This window comes from Pristis pectinata, chromosome 25 (genome assembly GCF_009764475.1).
Source record: "Pristis pectinata isolate sPriPec2 chromosome 25, sPriPec2.1.pri, whole genome shotgun sequence".
NCBI classification, from domain to species: domain Eukaryota; kingdom Metazoa; phylum Chordata; class Chondrichthyes; order Rhinopristiformes; family Pristidae; genus Pristis; species Pristis pectinata.
In genome coordinates, this window is record NC_067429.1 from 30,198,968 (window position 1) to 30,217,695 (window position 18,728).

The 18,728-nt window shown below is 49.5% G+C and overlaps 1 protein-coding gene across 1 annotated transcript; it reads left to right on the forward strand.

The window, feature by feature from the left end:
• Positions 1–611: 611 nt before the first annotated feature.
• LOC127583137 (proline-rich protein 29-like) lies at positions 612–12,452 on the forward strand. Its single transcript, XM_052038930.1, has 5 exons — positions 612–668; positions 5,059–5,177; positions 7,561–7,775; positions 9,345–9,415; positions 12,304–12,452. Exons 1-5 carry the CDS (start codon positions 659–661, stop codon positions 12,333–12,335), a joined length of 447 nt encoding a protein of 148 aa, XP_051894890.1. The 5' UTR covers positions 612–658; the 3' UTR covers positions 12,336–12,452.
• Positions 12,453–18,728: the final 6,276 nt, after the last annotated feature.

Consider the following 18,728-nt stretch of genomic DNA (forward strand, 5'->3'; position numbering starts at 1 on the left):
CTTCTGATGTCAATGACCAGCTGTTTTGTTTTGCTGACATTGAGGGAAAGCTTGTTGTCGGGACACCATGTCACTAAGCTCTCTGCAGTGAGGAGTATGCGGTGGGGGAGTGTGGGGTTGGGGAGTGTGCAGTGGGGAGGGTGGGGTGGGATAGCGTGCGGTGGGGAGGGTGGGGCAGTTTGGGGTGCGGTGTGCGCGGTGGGGAGTGTGGGATGGGGGAGTGTGGGGTGGGGAGTGTGTGGTGGGTGAGGGTGGGGTGGGGAGTGTGGGGTGTGTAGTGTGCAGTGGGGACTCTGTGGTGATGGAGTGTGTTCCTGTCATCAGTCTACTTTGGGACGTGTGTGTTAGACCTTCTGCTCCTGTGGGGGTGAATGTGCAGCGACCATTCTCCAGGGGCACGGATACCCTGGGGGACTGTGTGTGGATATTGTACACAGCAGCCATTCTCCACAGCAGGAACAGGTGGGGTCCATGTCCAGTTGCAGTACCACCCTGGATGCTGAGAACCTATCCTCCTGAACCCCTGGCCTCAGTGACTCCTCCTCTGTGTGATTTCAGCCTTTCTGCTTTCCTGCAGGTTCCTCAGCAGCCAGCGACTATAATCCAGCAGCTCCCTCCACCCCAGCAACCTCAGATCCCACCAATCAGGAACGGACATATGAAGGAAGGTAAGATGGTCTCCATCAGTGGTGAGCCCCAGTACCTGCCAAGCCTCGTAGCGGGTGGGAGCTGGCACTGTGCTGCTGTGGGCCTGTCTAACACTGGGGATCATGAGGAAGTGCTGAGTGATGTATCCTTGTGAGGATGGCAATGTTGGTCAGTACCGGGTTACACATTAAACCCTGACCCTGTTCAGGTCAGGTGTTGCTTCTGGCTCGCAGTCGCAGCTGGAAACAATGCTTTCTTCCTCTGTTTGCTGATGCCCACCTCTTGACCCGACCCCACCCGACCCACAGACTGCCCTGACACACAGACTGCCCTGACACAGATGGGCTCAGATCAGCAGGAGCTGTAGGACTGAGCAGTCACGGGCTCATTGTCACGCTTCACGTTGTCCGTGGGATTAGAAGTGGAGAAGCTGGAAACGCTCATCGGGTCAGGCAGCGTCCGTGGAGAGTCAGCGTTCCGAGATCCTGAGTCGGAACCTGACGCACCCGGTTCTAGCGGAAGATCGTCGAGTGGAAATGTGAACTCTGCTTCTCTCTCCACGGACGCTGCCTGGTGACTGAGTATCCGCTGTGTTCTCAAAGTCCCGTCTTCCATCAGTCACCCGGCTGCCTCTCCGATGTTCCCACACAGCACGAAGCTTCCACTTCTAGCGTGACCCTGCAGTGGATTATCTTCCATTTCAAAGAAAGGGAGAGAGACTGCTGCAGGAAGGGAATATCACCAGGTTACTCCACCTGAGATACAAAGGATCTTTGCCCTCTATCATACCTGTGCTGGCCCTGTCCTGGGATGTGTGGTGGGGCAGTGTAGAGAGAACGTTGCTGTCCTAACCTAGGAACGTGTGGCAGGACAGGGTAGGGGAGCTTTACTCTGTGTTTATCCATGCTGACCCTACCCTGACTGAGTGTGAAGGGACAATGTAGAGAGAATTTTATTCTCTACCTAATCCATCCTGTCCCAGCCCTCGAGAGCCTTCAGCGACAAGTCTGCACAGTGGTCAGGTAAGATAAGGTAAGATCTTTCACTTTCCTCTGTAGTCTCGGTGGTTTGGAGATGACAGTCCGGGTGGTCACAGCTCCTCCTGCAGAATGTGGGAGATCAGGGAAACTCCCAGTGTCCCTGGTGACTACAGCTGTGGGAAGTGGGAAGCCGACTGACCGCATCCAGCGGCTGGAGCTGCAGTTGGACTCGCTCAGGAGCATCCATGATACCGAGAGCATCAGAGACAGGAGGTTTAATGAGGCAGTCACGCTGAAGGAGCAGGCCGCAGATGGTTGGGTGACCACCAGGAAAGGCAGAGGGAGCAGGGATCGTACTGCTGCCGCAAAACAACAAATTGCACGTCATCGATAATAAATCTGGTTCTGATTCTGATTTGATTCCACTGTGACCATTCCCCTCAGTAACAAGTACCTTGTTTTGGGTAGTATTGGGCAGGATGGCCTTTCAGAGGAGAGTAGCAGTAGCGGAAGCCAAGTCCGTGGCATGACTAGCTGTGATGCACAGAGTGGAGGGTGGGATCTAGGAGAGCTGTAGTGATAGGAGTCTCGCTCGTTGGGGGACAGACAGGAGTTACTGCGGCTGTAAACGAGACTCCAGGATGGTATGTTGCCTCCCGGGTGCCAGGGTCAACAAAGTCGCCAATTAGTTGGAGAATGTTCTCAAGGGGAAGGGTGAGCAGCTGGAGGTCATTGGACACATTGGCATCAATGACCTGTACAAGTGGGACGGATTACACCTGAACTGGAGGGGGAACCACTATCCTGATCTAAAGCCACTCACAGGGTGTAAACTAGCCCAGTAGGGGGGAAGACCTGCCTACCACCCCTCCTCACCTGGATCCACCTATCGCTTACCAGCTCTTACCCCACCCCTCCCACTCACCCTCCCGTCTTTATACTGGCTACCTCCCCTCTAGCTTATAGTCCAGATGAAGGGTCTCGACCCAAAATGTCGACTGTCCATTTCCGTCCACAGTCGCTGCCTGACCCGCTGAGTTCCTTCAGCATTTTGTAGGTTGATCAGGAGAGACTGTTCACAGGCAAAGGGAAGTTTTGCAAGTGGGAGGCTTTTCAAAGTGAGATAGGAAGAGTTCAGGGCCAGCATCTTCCTGTTAGAGTGAAGGGCAAGGCCGGCAGGGAATCCTGGCTGATGAGGGATGTTGAGGCTCTGGTCAGGAAAAAGGAGGCATATGTCAGGTATCGACAGTTGGGAGCCATCATATCCCTTGAGGAGTATTAGGGATGTAGGGGTGCACTTGAGAAGATAGTCAGGAGGGCAGAAGGGGAACACGAGATATCCTTGGCAGATAAGGTGAATGAGAATCCTGAGAAATTCTACAAGTGTGTTAAGAGCAAAAGGGTAACTAGGGAGAGAATAGGTCCCCTTAGGGATCAATGTGGTTATACATGTGTGGAGCCACAGGAGATGGATGAGGTGTTAAGTGATTACTTCTCGTCTGTATTTATTGTGGAAGCTACTGAATTCAGGGAAGAGAACAGTGACGTCCTGAAACATGTCGACATTCTGAAAGAGGAGGTGTTGGCAGTCTTGAGATGCATAAAGGTGGATAAATCCCCAGGGCCTGACCAAGTGTATCCCTTGTGGGAAGCAAGGGAAGAAATTGCTGAGATCCTGGCAGAGATTTTTGTATCTTCCTTAGCCACGGGTGAGGTAGTGGAAGACTGGAGGGTGGCTAAGATTGTGCCTTTATTTAAGAAGGGCTGCAAGGACAAACCAGGGAACTACAGGCTGGTTAGCCTAATATCAGTGGTGGGAAAGTTACTGGAGGGGATTCTGAGAGACAAGATCTACCTGCATTTGGAAAGGCAATGGCTGATTAGAGATAATCAGCATGGCTCTGAGTGTGGGAAATCACGTCTCAAGAATGTAATGGAGTCTTTTGAAGAGTGACCAAGAGGATTGACGAAGGCAGGACAGTAACCATTGTCTACATGGATCTTAGCAAGGCTGTTGACAAGGTCCCGTATGGTAGGATGGTCCAGAAGATTAGATTACATGGACCCAGGGTGAGTGAGCCAATTGTTTACAAAATTGACCTGTGACTAGCAGTGTGCCACAAGGATCAATGCTGGGTCCCCAGTAATTTGTCATATATTAATGATTTGGATGAGAATTTAGGTGGCAACATTTGCAGATCATACCACAATTCCTGGTGCCGTGGACAACAGGTTACAACAGGACCTAGATCAACTCAGAAAGTGGGCCAAGGAATGGTGGATGGAATTTAATTCAGCAAGTGTGAAGTGGTGGATTTTGAGAAGTTGAACCAGGGCAGGACTTACATAGTAAATGACAGGGCCAAGGGGAATGTTGTAGAATAGGGAGACCTTGGGGTACAAGTACATCAAGTACATAGTTCCCTGAAGGTGGCGACACAGGTGGTGAAGAAAGCGTATGGCACACTTGCCTTCCTCGGACGGGGCATCGAATGCAATAGTTGGGATGTCCTGCTGATAAGCTGATGGTGTGCAATTCTGGCGCCATACTGTAGGAAGGATATGAATAAGCTAAAGAGGGTGCAGAAAAAATTCACAAGGATCTTGCCAGGACTGGAGGGCTTGAATTATAAGGAGAGACTGGACAGGCTGGGACTGTTTTCCCTGGATTAAACGATTCTGAGGAGTGACCTTATAGAGGTTTATGAAATCGTGAGGGGCATAGATAAGGTGGATGGTCACGGTCTTTCTCCCCCAGGGTAGTGGAGTCTAAAACTAGAGGACACAGGTTTAAGGTGAGAGGGGAAAGATTTAAAGGGGACCTGAGGGGTAAATTTTTCACACAGAGGGTAGTGGGGTATATGGAACGAGCTGCCAGAGGAAGTGGTAGAGGTGGGTACATTTACAACGTTTGACAGATTCATGGATAGGAAAGGTTCAGAGGGATATGGACCAAATACAGGCAAATGGGACTGGCTCAGGAAGGCAGCTTGATTGACGTAAATGAGTTGGGCCAAAGGGTCTGCTTCTGTACTATATATCCCTATGACAGTGTAGGTGGAGCTTTACTCTGTACCTAACCAACAATCTCCACACTCTGGGAGTGCGTGATAAGGCATTAACCAATAACATGGTCAATGATTTTGACAAATACATGAAAAATGTTAAACGTGTAAAAATGAGTAAAATGAGCAGGATCTGGCGCAAGGAATAATTCAGATAAAATGGAGTGAGTGTGACAAGGGATTTAAGGGAGTTATTAAAGACTAAATACAGGATATTTATGAAAAGTCATCTTTGAGGTAAAGCTTCTTCACTTGGACTCAATCTGTTCTTTCAGCTTGGATCTGTTCGTATCCCTGATATGTTGTTCACTGGGTGGGCGAGCCGGTGCCTGTAATCATGACGGTCAATGCATTTCCTTCCCCAGAACTGGTGGAACTGATGATGATACAGAACGCGCAGATGCATCAAGTGATCATGAACAACATCACCATGGCAGCACTCTCCAGCTTCGGGTACAACACACAGCCACAGTACGTCAAACAGGTCAGAGGTCACTCTCTTTCAACTCCTCCCCCACCCCTCCAGCCTTCACACCACCAATGTGCCTGTAACCTAGTTGTGAGCTATGGCTTAGTGTTGGCACTCCAGACAGGGTCTGAGGATCATAGTTGGGAATCCCATTCCTGAGACATTAGGCACTCAGTGAAGGACCGAGGGAATGCTACACTGTCGGAAGTGTCATCCTCTGAACGAGTTGCTAACTTTGAGGCCCTGTCCGCATTTTCGGTGGGGGAACGACAGATCCCACATCACGGGCTGATCAATATCCATCCCTCAAACAGCATCACAGAAAGTGGAATGCAGTGACTGCTCAGTTATCCCTCTGTGCTGGGCTTGGCAGGTGACAGTTAATCAAATGCGTAGTTAACCAAAGGTCAGTTGGGGTGTTCCCTCAGTGCTGCCCTGATGTCAGTCTGGAAGTATTCGTTAATGGAGCTTTTACTGTGTCCAATCCGGTGCTGCACAAGGCTTTTATTCCGAGGATCAGACTTACAACCCAAACCGCTTCCAAGGAGCATTCACAGCCATACACAACCAGATACTCGTGTTGTTCGCACACAGGAGACTGCAGATGTTGGAACGTGAAGCAACAATCTGCTGGAGGAACTCAGCGGGTCGAGCAGAGTTTTGATGCAGGGTTTTGACCTGAAATAGCGACAATTCCTTTCCTACCACAGCTGCTGCTTGACCCGCTGAGTTCCTCCAGCAGGTTGTCTGTAGAAAGAGGTTTAATGTTTCAGGTCTGAGACCCTTCATTGCGACTGGGAAAGAGAGAAAACAAGTTAGTTTTCAGTGACAGAGGAAGTGTGGAGAGATGGTAGAGCAAGGGGAATATCTCTGATAGGGGAGACCAAATGAGCTACTGTGGTAGTTGGAGTAGCAGTTAGAAGCACATAATCCTGTGCCATGTGTTGTTAGCACCAGGGTGCCCAGCAGGCCAGACCATACTAGTAGAAAAGGGAAAATGGAGCCAAAATAATGACAGGCAGAAATGGACAGTTCTGACTCAGACAGAAAGAAGAGCGAGGTACCTAAAGTTGGAGAATTTAATATTGCGACACAAGATTCTGCAGATGCTGGCATCTGGAGCAACACGCACAAAGTGCTGGAGGAACCCAGCAGGTCGTGCAGCATCTATGGAGGGAAATAAACAGTCGACGTTTCGGGTCGAGACCCTTCATCGGGACTGGAAAGGAAGAGGGCAGAAGCCAGAATAAGGAGGCGGGGGGAAGGGGAGGAGCACAGGCTGGCGGGGGACAGGTGAGTCCAGGTGAGGGGGGAAGGTAGCTGGGTGGGGGAGAGGTGTTGAAAGAGAGCGACGTAAGAAGCCGAGAGGTGATAGTTGGAAGAGGCGAAGGGCTGAAGAAGGAGGAATCTGGTAGGAGAGGGCAGTAGGCAATAATGAGACGGAGGTGGGGAATAGATGGGCAGGACATGAGGGCAGGGGAGAGTAAAGGGAAGGGTATTGAAATTGGTTTATTGTTGTCACTTGTACAGTGAAAAACTTGTCTTACATACCGTTTGTACAGATCAATTCATTACACAGTGCATTAAGGTAGTACAGTGTAAAAACTATAACAGAATACAGTAAAGTGTATTGGGTAGACAGCAAGGTGCAAGGTCATAACAAGGTAGATTGTGAGGTCAAGAGTCCATCTCATCGTATAAGGAAACTATTCAATAGTCTTATCACAGTGGGGTAGAAGCTGTGCTTGAGCCTAGTGGTACGTGCCCTCAGCCTCCTGTATCTTCTGCCTGATGGGAGAGGGGAGAAGAGAGAATGACCCGGGTGGGTGGGGTCTTTGATTATGCTGGCTGCTTCATCAAGACAGCGAGAGGTATAGACAGAGTCCATAGAGGGGAGGCTGGTTTCTGTGATGTGCTGGGCTGTGTCCACAACTCTCTGCAGTTTCTTCTGGTCCCGGGCAGAGCAGTTGCCGTACCAAACCGAGATGCATCCAGATAGGATGCTTTCTATGGTGAGGAAATGTAATATTGTGTCCAGAATGGTGAAACGTGCCCAGACGGAAGATGAGATGTTGTTCCTGAAGCTTGCATTAGGCCTCATTGTAACAGTGTAGGCCACAGACCGAAAGGTCAGAGTGGGAGTGGGATGAGGAATTAAAGCAATGGGCAATGGGAAGCTGAGGGTCACCACTACATACTGAGCGCTGGTAGTCCGCAAACGCTCACCCAATTTGCATTTGGTAGGTAGACGAGATCGTTCTAAAGAGTTCATCTGAATCTCCCCGCAGGAGACTGAGAGGGAGATGAGGTAATGATGGGGATGTACATGTGTTGAACAGAAAGATGTCAGATCTAAGATGACAACTAGTGACTGTTGTCTTTCATGTGTTGCGTTTAGAACCCAATATCAATCAGAATGGAAGAGAGTGAGCCAGACACAGTTTGTCACCATCACTACGAATCCTGGCCGTACCCTTCGTATCCCTCATGGCCAACACTGCCACCCCAGGTCCAGCCTCAGACATACCATACAATGAGATTACCACAGGGGAGCCTGCAGCCAGCAGTGCGGCACATCAGCAGGGATGGACCTCCAAATCCCCGCAGAGAGTTGTAAGTATTCTGATGGGGGAAGGGTTTACGCAGACTTTTCATTCACTAATGTCATCACCAGCAGGAATCGGAGGTTACAACTTGTCCCATATCCAGCGGATTGGGGTTTCCCAAGGATAAATCAAGGATTTGGGATCAGTGGTTTCAGTAGGAATCTGTCAGCAACTCCATGAGTAAGGGTCCTTCTGTCTGCTCCAGCTCTTTTCTGTCCTGCCCAGCACCACTCACTCACTCGCTGTGTGTAAGGATCAGCACCTGGTCCAAGGCCCTTAAAAGAAGACTAGGATTTCTTTATTAGTCATGTGTACATCGAAACACACAGCAAAATGCGTCTTCTGTGCAGAGTGTTCTGGGGGCAGCCCCCAAGTGTCACCACTCTTCCTGCGCCAACATAGCACGCCCGCAACTTCCTAACCAGTACGTCTTTGGAATGTGGGAGGAAACCGGAGCACCCGGAGAAAACCCACAGGGAGAACATACAAACTCTTTACAGACAGCGGCCAGAATTGAACCCGGGTCACTGGCGCAATAATAACGTTATGCCAACCGCTACACTAACCACAGATTCCACATCCACAGATTCCACAGATAACATAATATTCAGACCTCTCTGGGGAGAAAGGCCGGTGCAGTCTCTCCAACTCATCTTACCCTGAGGACTCCTCTGGCTCCCTTCAACAGGTCCTCAGTGGTTCCATGGCTGCCATTGTCATGGCACCCAGCCCCAGTAGCTAGGAGACATCCAGGAGTGAGGAGCCATGGAAGGAGAGAAGGCCACCCATGCCCCATGGGGCACAGATGACATCTGGGGTGGACAACTAAATCCTAGCCCTAGCACATCACTGCAGGAGCTCTTCAGGGTGGTATCCTTTTCTTTGCTTCCTCTGTCAAAAAGTCAAGAGTGGGATGTTCGCTGATGATCGCACAATGTTAAATTCCACTTGCTCTGCACCTCAGCAAATGAAGCAGCCCGTGCCTGCAGGCAGCAAGATCTTTAAGCAACAGAGGTTAAAGGGAACGTTGGCAAGGCTGTCCAAGATTAAGTAAGGAAGGCAGAGGAAAGCTGATTGTACAAAGGCAAGGGGACACTGAGGTAAGTATTTTAGCAAAAGTTGGGGGGAGATGAGGAAGAACCTCTCGAAAGCAGTAAGTGTTTAGGACCTGGTATTTGCTGCACACGAGGTTGGTGCCATTGGAAACAATCAATGCCAGCAGAAAAATTTGGATCAGGACCTCAGGGACAGAAACTTCCAGGGCTGGAGTAATAGACTAGGTTAAGGTCAGGATTAAGATTAGGACTAATAGTATTGCTTTATAGAGAGGTGGCAGGGACAATGGGTGGAATGGCCTCTTTCTGGGTCGTGGTGATTCCACAAAGCCCAATGAGCAGAGACTTTAGGTTAAGGCTGTAAGCAGCAGGTGTGTGACTGGATGATCTGAAGCGATAGAGCTGATCTACTGGGTAACAAGTCCAGCAACCAGCAATTAACAAACCCTGGTCAGATCAGATGGTTCATTTGCTTAAAGTGGTTCGTGTTTAACCAGAGTTTTTGGATTGTTGTCTCCTAGTCAAGCTGTTCCTCCACCCCCACCACCAAGTGCCACAGGGACAGTGGGAGCAGACGTCCTCCCGGCCTCAGGTAAGCAGGAATTACCTTACACTCCATCATGGTGCCTCATAAACTGTCCTTCACTCTATATTCTTCCTGGATCTGCAGGGAAAGACAGTGCTGAGGTGGTCTTTGCTTTAACCAGAGCTTCCCCTTAACAAGAACCTGTGGGTAACACAGTGACGCAGCTGGCAGAGCTGCTGCCTCACGGCTCCAGTGACCCGAGTTCAATCCTGACCTCCGGTGCTGCCTACATGGAGTTTGCACCTTCTCCCTGTGACCACGTGGGTTTCCTTTGGCCGTTCCAATTTCCTCCCACATCCCAAAGGTGTGTGGGTTGGTAGATTAATTGGCTGCTGTAAGTTACTCTCAGTGTGTGGGCGAGTGGTAGAATCTGGGGGGAATTGTTGGGAATGTGGGAAGGATAAAATGGATTAACGTAGGAACAGTGTCAATGGGTGGTTGTTGGTTGATGCTAACTCCATGGGCTGTGCTGTATCTCTCTATAACTCTATGACTCTAGAACCTGTCACAATACAGCAGCTCCATTTTATCTGCTGGGCATTTCCCAAATCCCCGTACTTCCCACTGGCCCTGCGCATGAACACTTCAAGCGGACTGCAGGGTCCCAGAGAGGTCACACCAACAGCTATAGCCGGTGCAGGGAACATCACGGAGAATAAAACATCGGTAGTCTCTATTGCACTATCTGAAGGCAGGAACGACATGCCTGGAGAGGAGGGCGTGACAAAGGCGGGTGAGTCTCTCCAGGGAAGAAAGTGTAGTGGGGGGACCAAAGCTAGCAATGTACTGTCACCATTGTAAATGGAGTCTGCCCAGAGAGGGGTTGCATGGGTAACGTTACAAGGTGAGAGAAACAAAGAAATGTAAAGTTTTCTCAAGAGGAGGAAAGATAGAAGGTGTCCCAGAACAAAAGGTGCATGCAGAAGAGATTTCTGTCAGATGCCTGAGTGTGGCGTCAAGAGATGTAGGGGGCATGAGTACATGGAAAAGTGAGAGTCCAACTCCGACGACACCTTCACATAGAGCAGTACGGCACAGGCCCTTCGGCCCAACCATGATACCATTTTGTACTAGTCCCATCTGCCTGCACATGGTCCGTATCCCTCCATTCCCTGCCTGTTCATATGTCTGTCTAAATGCCTCTCAAAAGTTGCTGTTGTGTCTCCTTCCACCACCTCCCCCGGCACTACAATCCAGGCAGCTACCACGCTCTCTGTAAGAAACTTGCTTCGCATATCTAGGAAAAATAGTGAATAATAAATCTACTGGGACATTAAAAAAAATTTGTAGAAGTGTTTTATGAGACCTGGGAGAATGCAGAATTGTGCGTGCTCACCAGTGAGGGCATGTCTACTTCATGGTGCTGGAGTAAGTAGAGCAAATCCAGCCTCACAGTGGCCAAGGGGCACTTGAGTGGAAGGTGCCAATGATGTGGGAAGTCCTCCACAAACTGAAAGGAAAATGTTATGGGACACAGCCCCAGGAGAGTCAGGAATGCAGATCAGGGTGAGATGTCTCGGTGTGACATTCCTCGGTGAGCAGTTCAAGTCCAGGGCACAGTGGAGAGAGCAATCTTGCTTTCAGAGTGTTGTAAGTGTTCACAGACCTCGCCATTTGGAAGTGGTGTCTGTCTTTTGGTTCAATGATACACGACAGCTAGGGAAGTTGATGGATAGCATTAAGGAAAAAATTAGGTCAGGCATTTCTATTATTGAGGTTGCATATTTGGGGTTATTATGGTAACAATGTAAATTTGTAAGTATTGTCGTAGAAAATGATCTGTGTTAGGTTTGGGGTTTTAAATAGTAACGTTTAGAAATGTATGTGATATAGTTTAATTGTGCAAAGTAGCACTTTAGTACTGAATGTGTGACGAAACACATATGGGGAAAACATTTTTTTTACAGTGTGTGATTGGGATCTGGAACACACTGTCTGCAGATGTGATGGGGACAGGTTCCATTGTGGTCTTCAGGAAAGAACTGGATAAATATCTCGTGGTGGAACGGGTTCCTTTTGGTTGTAACTCTTCTATGAAGCCCGCTGCAGAATTCATTTGTTGGCTTTATCAGAATCAGGAGGACATAATGCAGAGTGTTAGTTCATCTTGTAGTGCTGGAGTTGAGCACTGGAAAATGAGTAGAACTGGTTTAGTTAAATTTAGAGTTGTTGCCTGTAAATGTATAATTTTCCATTGTATGTTAATAATTAATAGAATAATTTATTACATGTTGGTGGTCATTGTGGTTTTGGTACTGTTTTATAAAAAGGACAAACATTGGATCTGTATGTACTTCTTAGAAACCAGGTATGCTTCTAGTATGACTTTTGATACATTTTTGTATCAGCCACTGCCGTTAGTTGGGTGTTGCCTGCAACGACTATGGATGTTCGGTTAGAAGCTCTGTCCTGTTGAATAGCAATATAGAAGAACTTATGGGTACACTTCTCGATCTTCCAAATCTCATTGATTTCCCCAGAATGCACAACTTCTAGGGAGAGTGTTCCTGATTTCCACTGCCCTATACACCCCACTTCTCTTTCAAAACCCTTTTGGAGATTCACGTCTAAGCCAAGCTTTTGGTCATTGTTCTCACTGAGGCAAGTTTTGGCTTCTGTCAATTTTTGTTTGCAAAAGCTTGATTGGAAAATGCTTCATGTTAAAGGCACTACATAAATGCAGTTATAGGGAATCTGCAGGGAAAGGTGAAACAGTTAATGGAGTGTATCTCCAATTAGGTTTATCCAAGTTTTCTCTCAATTTAGAAGTAAAGGACTACATTTACATAGCACCTTTCATACTCTGAATCCTCTTTCCATTGAGTTTGTGGGCCCGCTTGTAATCTGGGAGCTTTGCACTGAAATTACTGGAGGCCCTGGTCTTTTCTCCACAGAGTATTACGACTTGGCTGATGGTCAGATATGACAGCCCCTTCTGCTCGATGGAGATTCTTTCATGGACCACACATCCGGCTCAACAACTGATGAGACCCAAGTGCCTGGGAGCTGACGGCTAATGCAGTGACTTTCTGTTAATGTCCCAATAAATAGGCACTTGGTCAGATTTGGCTCAAGACCTTTGCTGCTGTTTCATGGTCCCAGCCTCCTGCCTGATGCTCTGCCATTCAATGTACTTTCGCTGTAGGTTGGAGAACAAGTCAGAGAGTGTTAGCAATCCAAACTGGAATACAGAGCTGATGGCAGCGGTGAAGGTTTCAAGCTGGTCCTGAGGTCAAAACAACATCCTGCACAGCAGGCCAGCACCTTTGGAGTATCAGGGAGAGGGGAGAAGTTGGACTAGTCAGAGGAGGGGTGAGGGAGTGGGTGTGGGGTGCTGTTGGAGGGTAGGGAGGTGAGGGGATTGGAGTGGCTGGGGAGGGGTTGGAATGAATGGGGCAGGACAGGGGTCAGAGTGCATGGGGAGGGGAGAGGTTGTAGTGAGTGGGGGAGTTGTGCAGTTGGAGTGGGCAGGAAGGGGAGGGGTCAGGATGTGCGGGGAGGGGAGGAGAGAGGTCAGGGTGCGTGAGGAGGGGAGGGTCAGAGTGCGTGGGGGAGGGAGGGGTCAGGGTGCACGGAGAAGGCTAGGTGGGAGCAGGGTGACGAGGTCAGAGTGTGCTGAGACAAGGGTGGGCTGCGTACACCTTGGGCAGGGAGAAGCTGTGGCAGAAGTGGTTGGTGCCTGGTGAACTTGCTCTCCTCCCCGCTGCTGCTTGTCAATGACCGGTTGGCCAAGAACTCAAACCACGGCAACTGAGAGAAATGATCTGAGAGCTGGGGAACCATTTCCAAGCTGAAGGTACCGGAGAGCAGCTGCTGCAGCCTGACTAAACACAGAACACTGGCAGACACCCTGCTTCCATGCATGCCACATATCACTGACAGGCACACGCGCCTCACGGGCGGAGGGCTTGACATGGAGGACGCTGCTCAGCATCTGGAAGTTCCAGCTGCCCCCTCTCTCTGCAACATTTCCTCAGCCAGTCCTAATCACCACATTCCTAATGGCAACCTGGTGTGAAGGAATGTCCCTGCAATGTTTGCCGGTGAACCAGATCTGTCCAGACACCAGAGGGGTGACTTCAGGGTTCTACGTCCTCTCTCTACCACGTAGGCCTGTACTGCCCCTGAGCCGGACCGTTGCTCTGCCAGTACCGGCAGCCGGCACAACTTCAATGGATGGCCCTTGTCCCAAAGAATCCACCCCATTCCATGTTTGTTGGATTGTGATGGATTTTGAATAGACCTCGGGGTTTATGGGGTGTGCTGGTGAGCTCTAACTACAAGGAGCTGCAAAACAAGCAGATGCACATTCTACCACTAACAGCAAGGATCCCGAGTGTGTGGTAAACACACCACACACAGGCAGACACACAGACACAGGGACACACAGACGAAGACACAGACGAAACCCTCATTACATTCCCTGCCAAATGATCTTCACTTATTAAGGAAACGAGTTAAACCTGCAGGCTGGTGAATTTGTCCTGCAGAGTGAGCAGACATTATGGCGTTGAAGAACATTAGGCATGATCAGTATTAGATGTCGACAGATTAGAGCCTGCAGCAAGAGGTGATGAGGAAGAGGTAAGAATACCACAAAACAGATGAAAATCTAAAACAAAACTGTAGATGCTGGAAATCTGACTTAAAAAGTGCCGGAGAAACTCAGCAGGTCAGGTAGCATCTGTGGAGAGGGAAATGGGGCTAGTATTTCAGGTCAAAGATCCTTCATCAGAACCAGATGTTTGGTTGTTCACAGGGTGATGTCCAGCTGAGCCCACACAATGAGATTAGCAGCCAGTTTTGGGACTAATCTCATTGTGTGGGTTTAGGGCAACTGCTGAACATCAGCCCCTGTCTGATGTATAAAAACACTTCATGACTACTTCAGTGCCTGGAGATCTGTCACATACACGAGCTTGAAGAAACCTTTCCTGGCTTGAACACCATGAACTATCTAGCGGTCTTTGTCCTACACCACAAAACTCCCACCCCCACCCCCACGCGATTCACATGGTTATCGGGACAGAGCATCTCCAGCTTTGATGAACAATATACGATCAATCACATTGTGTCTACAGAACTGCCCATGGTTGCATCCTGGTGGCCTTAGGACCCAGGAGCAGCAGTAAGTGTTTGTGATCTGTCAGGAGAACAATGAGTTGTTCCAAAGAAATAGATGGAATTTCTTCACCCCAGAGATAATTGTTAGTACTTCCTTCTCACTTAATATGTAATTGCATTCACTTTTATTTAGAATATGTGCAGCAAATTCTCGAGGCCATTTCTGTCCTTTAACCGTAATGTGGCTGATAGCAGATCCAGTGTCATAACTGGAAGCACTGCACATTGGATTTAGGGTTCTCTCCGCAGAGTGAATCAGTGGAGATTGGCTGCTCAAACCGATCTTTTGGTGCATCACTCCAGTTGCACCGAAGTTGGTGCCGGTGAGTTCACACAGTGACTAACTCACGCCACCCAATCCATGCCATTGAGGAGTGAAGCTATGGACACTTGTCAGGCAAGATGTCACCAACCTCATCTTCTGCAGGGTACAGCCCATTGGCATCTACCCCCCCCCCCCCCCGAGAGTGAGATACAGCGGCTCTGGTGGTACCAGACTCCCACCCCCTCACATCCTGGGGCAACGTGGCTTGGGTTCCATTTGGAGCAAACAGCAGCATCGGTGAGCCTCAGTGGAGGAGACAATCAGTCTGATAGAAATTCCCAGCCAATGCTCTCTTACCCCCAACCCAAGCCTCTTCACAAGACCCTCACACACACCCTCCCTCCCCCCACCCACCCTCATTATGTGAGTCTCAGTTGTTACACACTAACACTCCCCAACCTCCAGCTACATCTGCCCCCCCCCCCCCACCCACTGTCTGAAACGTCAACTGCATCACGTGTAAACCCACATCCTGAGGATGCCCACCTGCTCTTTGGAAAAACTACGACAAGATGCTGGGCTACAGAACTGCTCTGAGAGTGTGGCAGGGAAACAACATGGGTGCAGAGGTCACAGAAGGGGAAGGTGACAGCAGAGCTGCCCCGTACCGACAGAAGCATACGTAGCGGTCCAGAGGAAGGCTGATGGGGAGGACCAGGCGGCAAGGGTCTGAGAAAAGGGCTGGGGATATGGCTTATTACTACTGTGAAAATCAGATCAGTGGCCAAAGGAGGGGAAAGCATCCCCTGTCAGCAAAAGGACCAACCCACAGCCCTTCCGTCACTTCACTCTGGCTCCTCCCTTCCCTCACCAGTGCCATAGACCCCTACCTTGTGTGATCTGAGAGATGGTGCAGGAGCATAATAGATGCTGGATATTGGAGGGTACGTGACCCTAGGGGACCCACACTCTGTATTGTGGAGGGTTGTGGCTGTCACGTGACAGCACTGCCCCTACCTGGTCGGAAGACACACCACTGCCAATCAAGGCTTGGCCCCACCCCACCCATCAGTGCACACCTGACCGTTGGCCCCCTGTAAATTTCCTGGGCTGGACCCCCCCCCCCAGACCTCCAGCAGTATAAAGAGTGCCACATGTGCTCAGCTCTCTCTTTTGCCTGCCCCGAGGGATCACCCTGCTTCATCCCAGGCCAAGGAACCGTGGAACAGCGCTGGAGAAACTGTTGGTGAGGTGTGCACTGTCAATAGGGTTGGGAGTGTTCTAGTTAGTATCCCTGGTAGCATAGAGCCGTACTGGCACTGAGTCAAGGGGTGGTGGGTATTGTATTGTTTTTCCTTGATTGTCTGTACCCAGTTCATTGTGTGTGTGTGTGTATGTGTATTCTACCCGTTGCAATTTTCCCACGCTCGCTATAAACTGTACGCGCGTGTGTGTTATTCCTGTTACCCTTTCCCTGCATTTGTCTTTTGTAAATAAATCATTTATCTCCAAGACTGTGTTCAGAGTCCTTGCCTCTGGGACCTCGAATCTGTTTCACAACGCACTCACTGCTCCAGAAGGTGCCCTAACCAGCATCACACCTCTGCCCCCTCAGGACCCACTCTGGGGACATCCATGTGTGGAATTCACACATATTTAGTGGAATCAGGGGCCTTGGCGACACCAAACTAAGCTGGAAAGGATGAAGAAAAGATTCATGAGGATGTTACCAGGACTGGAGGGCTTGAGCTATAAGGAGAGACTGGATAGGCTGGGACTTTTTTCCTTGGAACATAGGAGTCTGAAGGGTGACCTTGTAAAATCACGAGGGGCATAAATACACCAAATGGTCACAGTCTTCCTCCCAGGGTAGAGTCGTCTAAAAATTAGAGGGTATAAATTGAAGGTGAGAGGGGGCGAGATTTAAAGGGGACCTGACGGGCAATTTTTTCACGCAGAGGGTGGAGGGTCTGTGGAATGAGCTGTCAGACGAAGTGGTAGAGGCGGGTACAATTACAACATTTAAAAGACATTTAGACAGGTACACGGATAGGAAACGTTTAGAGGAGTACGTGCCAAATGCGGGCAAAAGGGACTAGCTCAAGTAGACAACTTGGTCGGCAGGGATGAATTGGGCCGAAGAGCTGTATAACTATCTCTCTATAACACATGCAGACCACTGGGATCTGACTGGAGTCCTGGAAAACCCTGTAACCTGTCCAGATTCACAGTGAAGTCTCAGGCTGGGTGGGATCCAAACCAGTGTGCATTGGACAACGGGAAACAGAATGGGAAGTAATCCAGAGGAGTACCTCTCAAACTGGGAGAGGAATCCTGAGGGATGATTGGATCATGTGTCTGTGGCAATGCCCAAAGACTACACAGGAGTTGTGGTGAGGCCATTGCCTCAGAGATGGGTCAGTGCTGGGAAAACAGCCTATGGTTTAGATGTATCGAAGAGATTAACTCTTCCTCAATATCACCACCTATGGGTAATGCACTGAAAGGTGTTTGCCTTGTGGGAAGATGGTAAAACTGGAGACTGGTAGACCCAGGAACATGATCCATAGAGGAGGCGAACAGAAGAGGAAATCAGGAGCGCAGGTGCAGCTTTAGAGGGGTAAGTAGTTTTGAAGAAGGTGGTTACTCACTGAAATGTTCCCATCCGGCTAGTAAAAAGCCTGATGAATTATGGATAATGACCATACGTTATCAGAAGCAAAAAAGAACTGCTGGAGAAACTCAGTGGGTCGAGCAGCATCTGTGGTGGGGGGAGGGGGGGGGGGTGGTGGCGGGAAGGAACTGTTGATGTTTCCAGTATCAGGACTGAGAGCAGAGAGGTAAAACAGCCAGTATAAAGAGGACACAGGGGCCGGTACGTGATGGATGGACCAAGGAAGGGTGAAGGATGCTGGGCAGATTGAGCCAGGTGCAGGACGGGGAGGACGAAGATTGAGATGGTTACTGGAGGGTGATAGGTGGGGACACAAAGGCCACCAGTGCTGGAATCTGACAAGTAAGGAAGGTGATAATGGGATCCATTTAAGAGAGAGATGGGCAGATAGAACCAGCTGGGGGAGGGGATCCATTGGGGGAAGTATGTGGATGGTAGGTCGGTGGAAGAGGGGTGAGGAGTATGAGAAAGGGAGGAAGGTGGATCAAAATGAGAGAGTGGGGTGAACACAGGAGGTGAAGATTACCTGAAATTGGAAACTTCAATGTTTGTACCACTGGGCTGTAGGCTGCACAGGCTGAATATGAGGTGGTGTTCCTCTTGTTTGCGTTTCGCCTCACCCTGGCAGCAGAGACGGCCGAGGATGCTCAGGTCAGTGTGGGAATAAGAATAGGAATGGGGATGGGAGCTGAAATGCCTTGTAACTGGGAGCTCAGGGGCTGAACCAAAGGGGACTAAGCACCACGTCTCCCAACCCCCAGCTAGGCAACCGAAGCTAGCAGCAAAGTTATTGTGAGAGAGTGGGGATCACATACTTATTACGGTGGAAGGAGTCTGGGAAAGATCAGGTGGTTTTAGTGTAGAAATACATACAGAAAGGAGCGATGTTTATGTGGACAGAGGAAAATTACACTTGTAGGTACATGGTTCTGGGGAGAAGGAAGTAAATAAGGATAAGTTTGAGCCACCTGAGGTACAAGGTCTAACAGGTAACGCAGTGAGCAACCAGGTACATGCTACCATGTGGAAAAGAACTTGGAAGCAGAACTGAAACTAGTAAACGCACAAGAAATCCTCTGGGTGAGGACCTCATTGTCCATCACCAAGAGTGGCTTCATAGCACCAAAACTGACCGAGCTGTTGAATCCTAAGGGCCAGAGCTGCCAGACTGGGTCTGTGGCAGGTAGTGAGTGAACCAGCACCAGAGTAAACCACATCCTCACCAGTCTACCTGTGGTAGATGCATCTGTCCACAG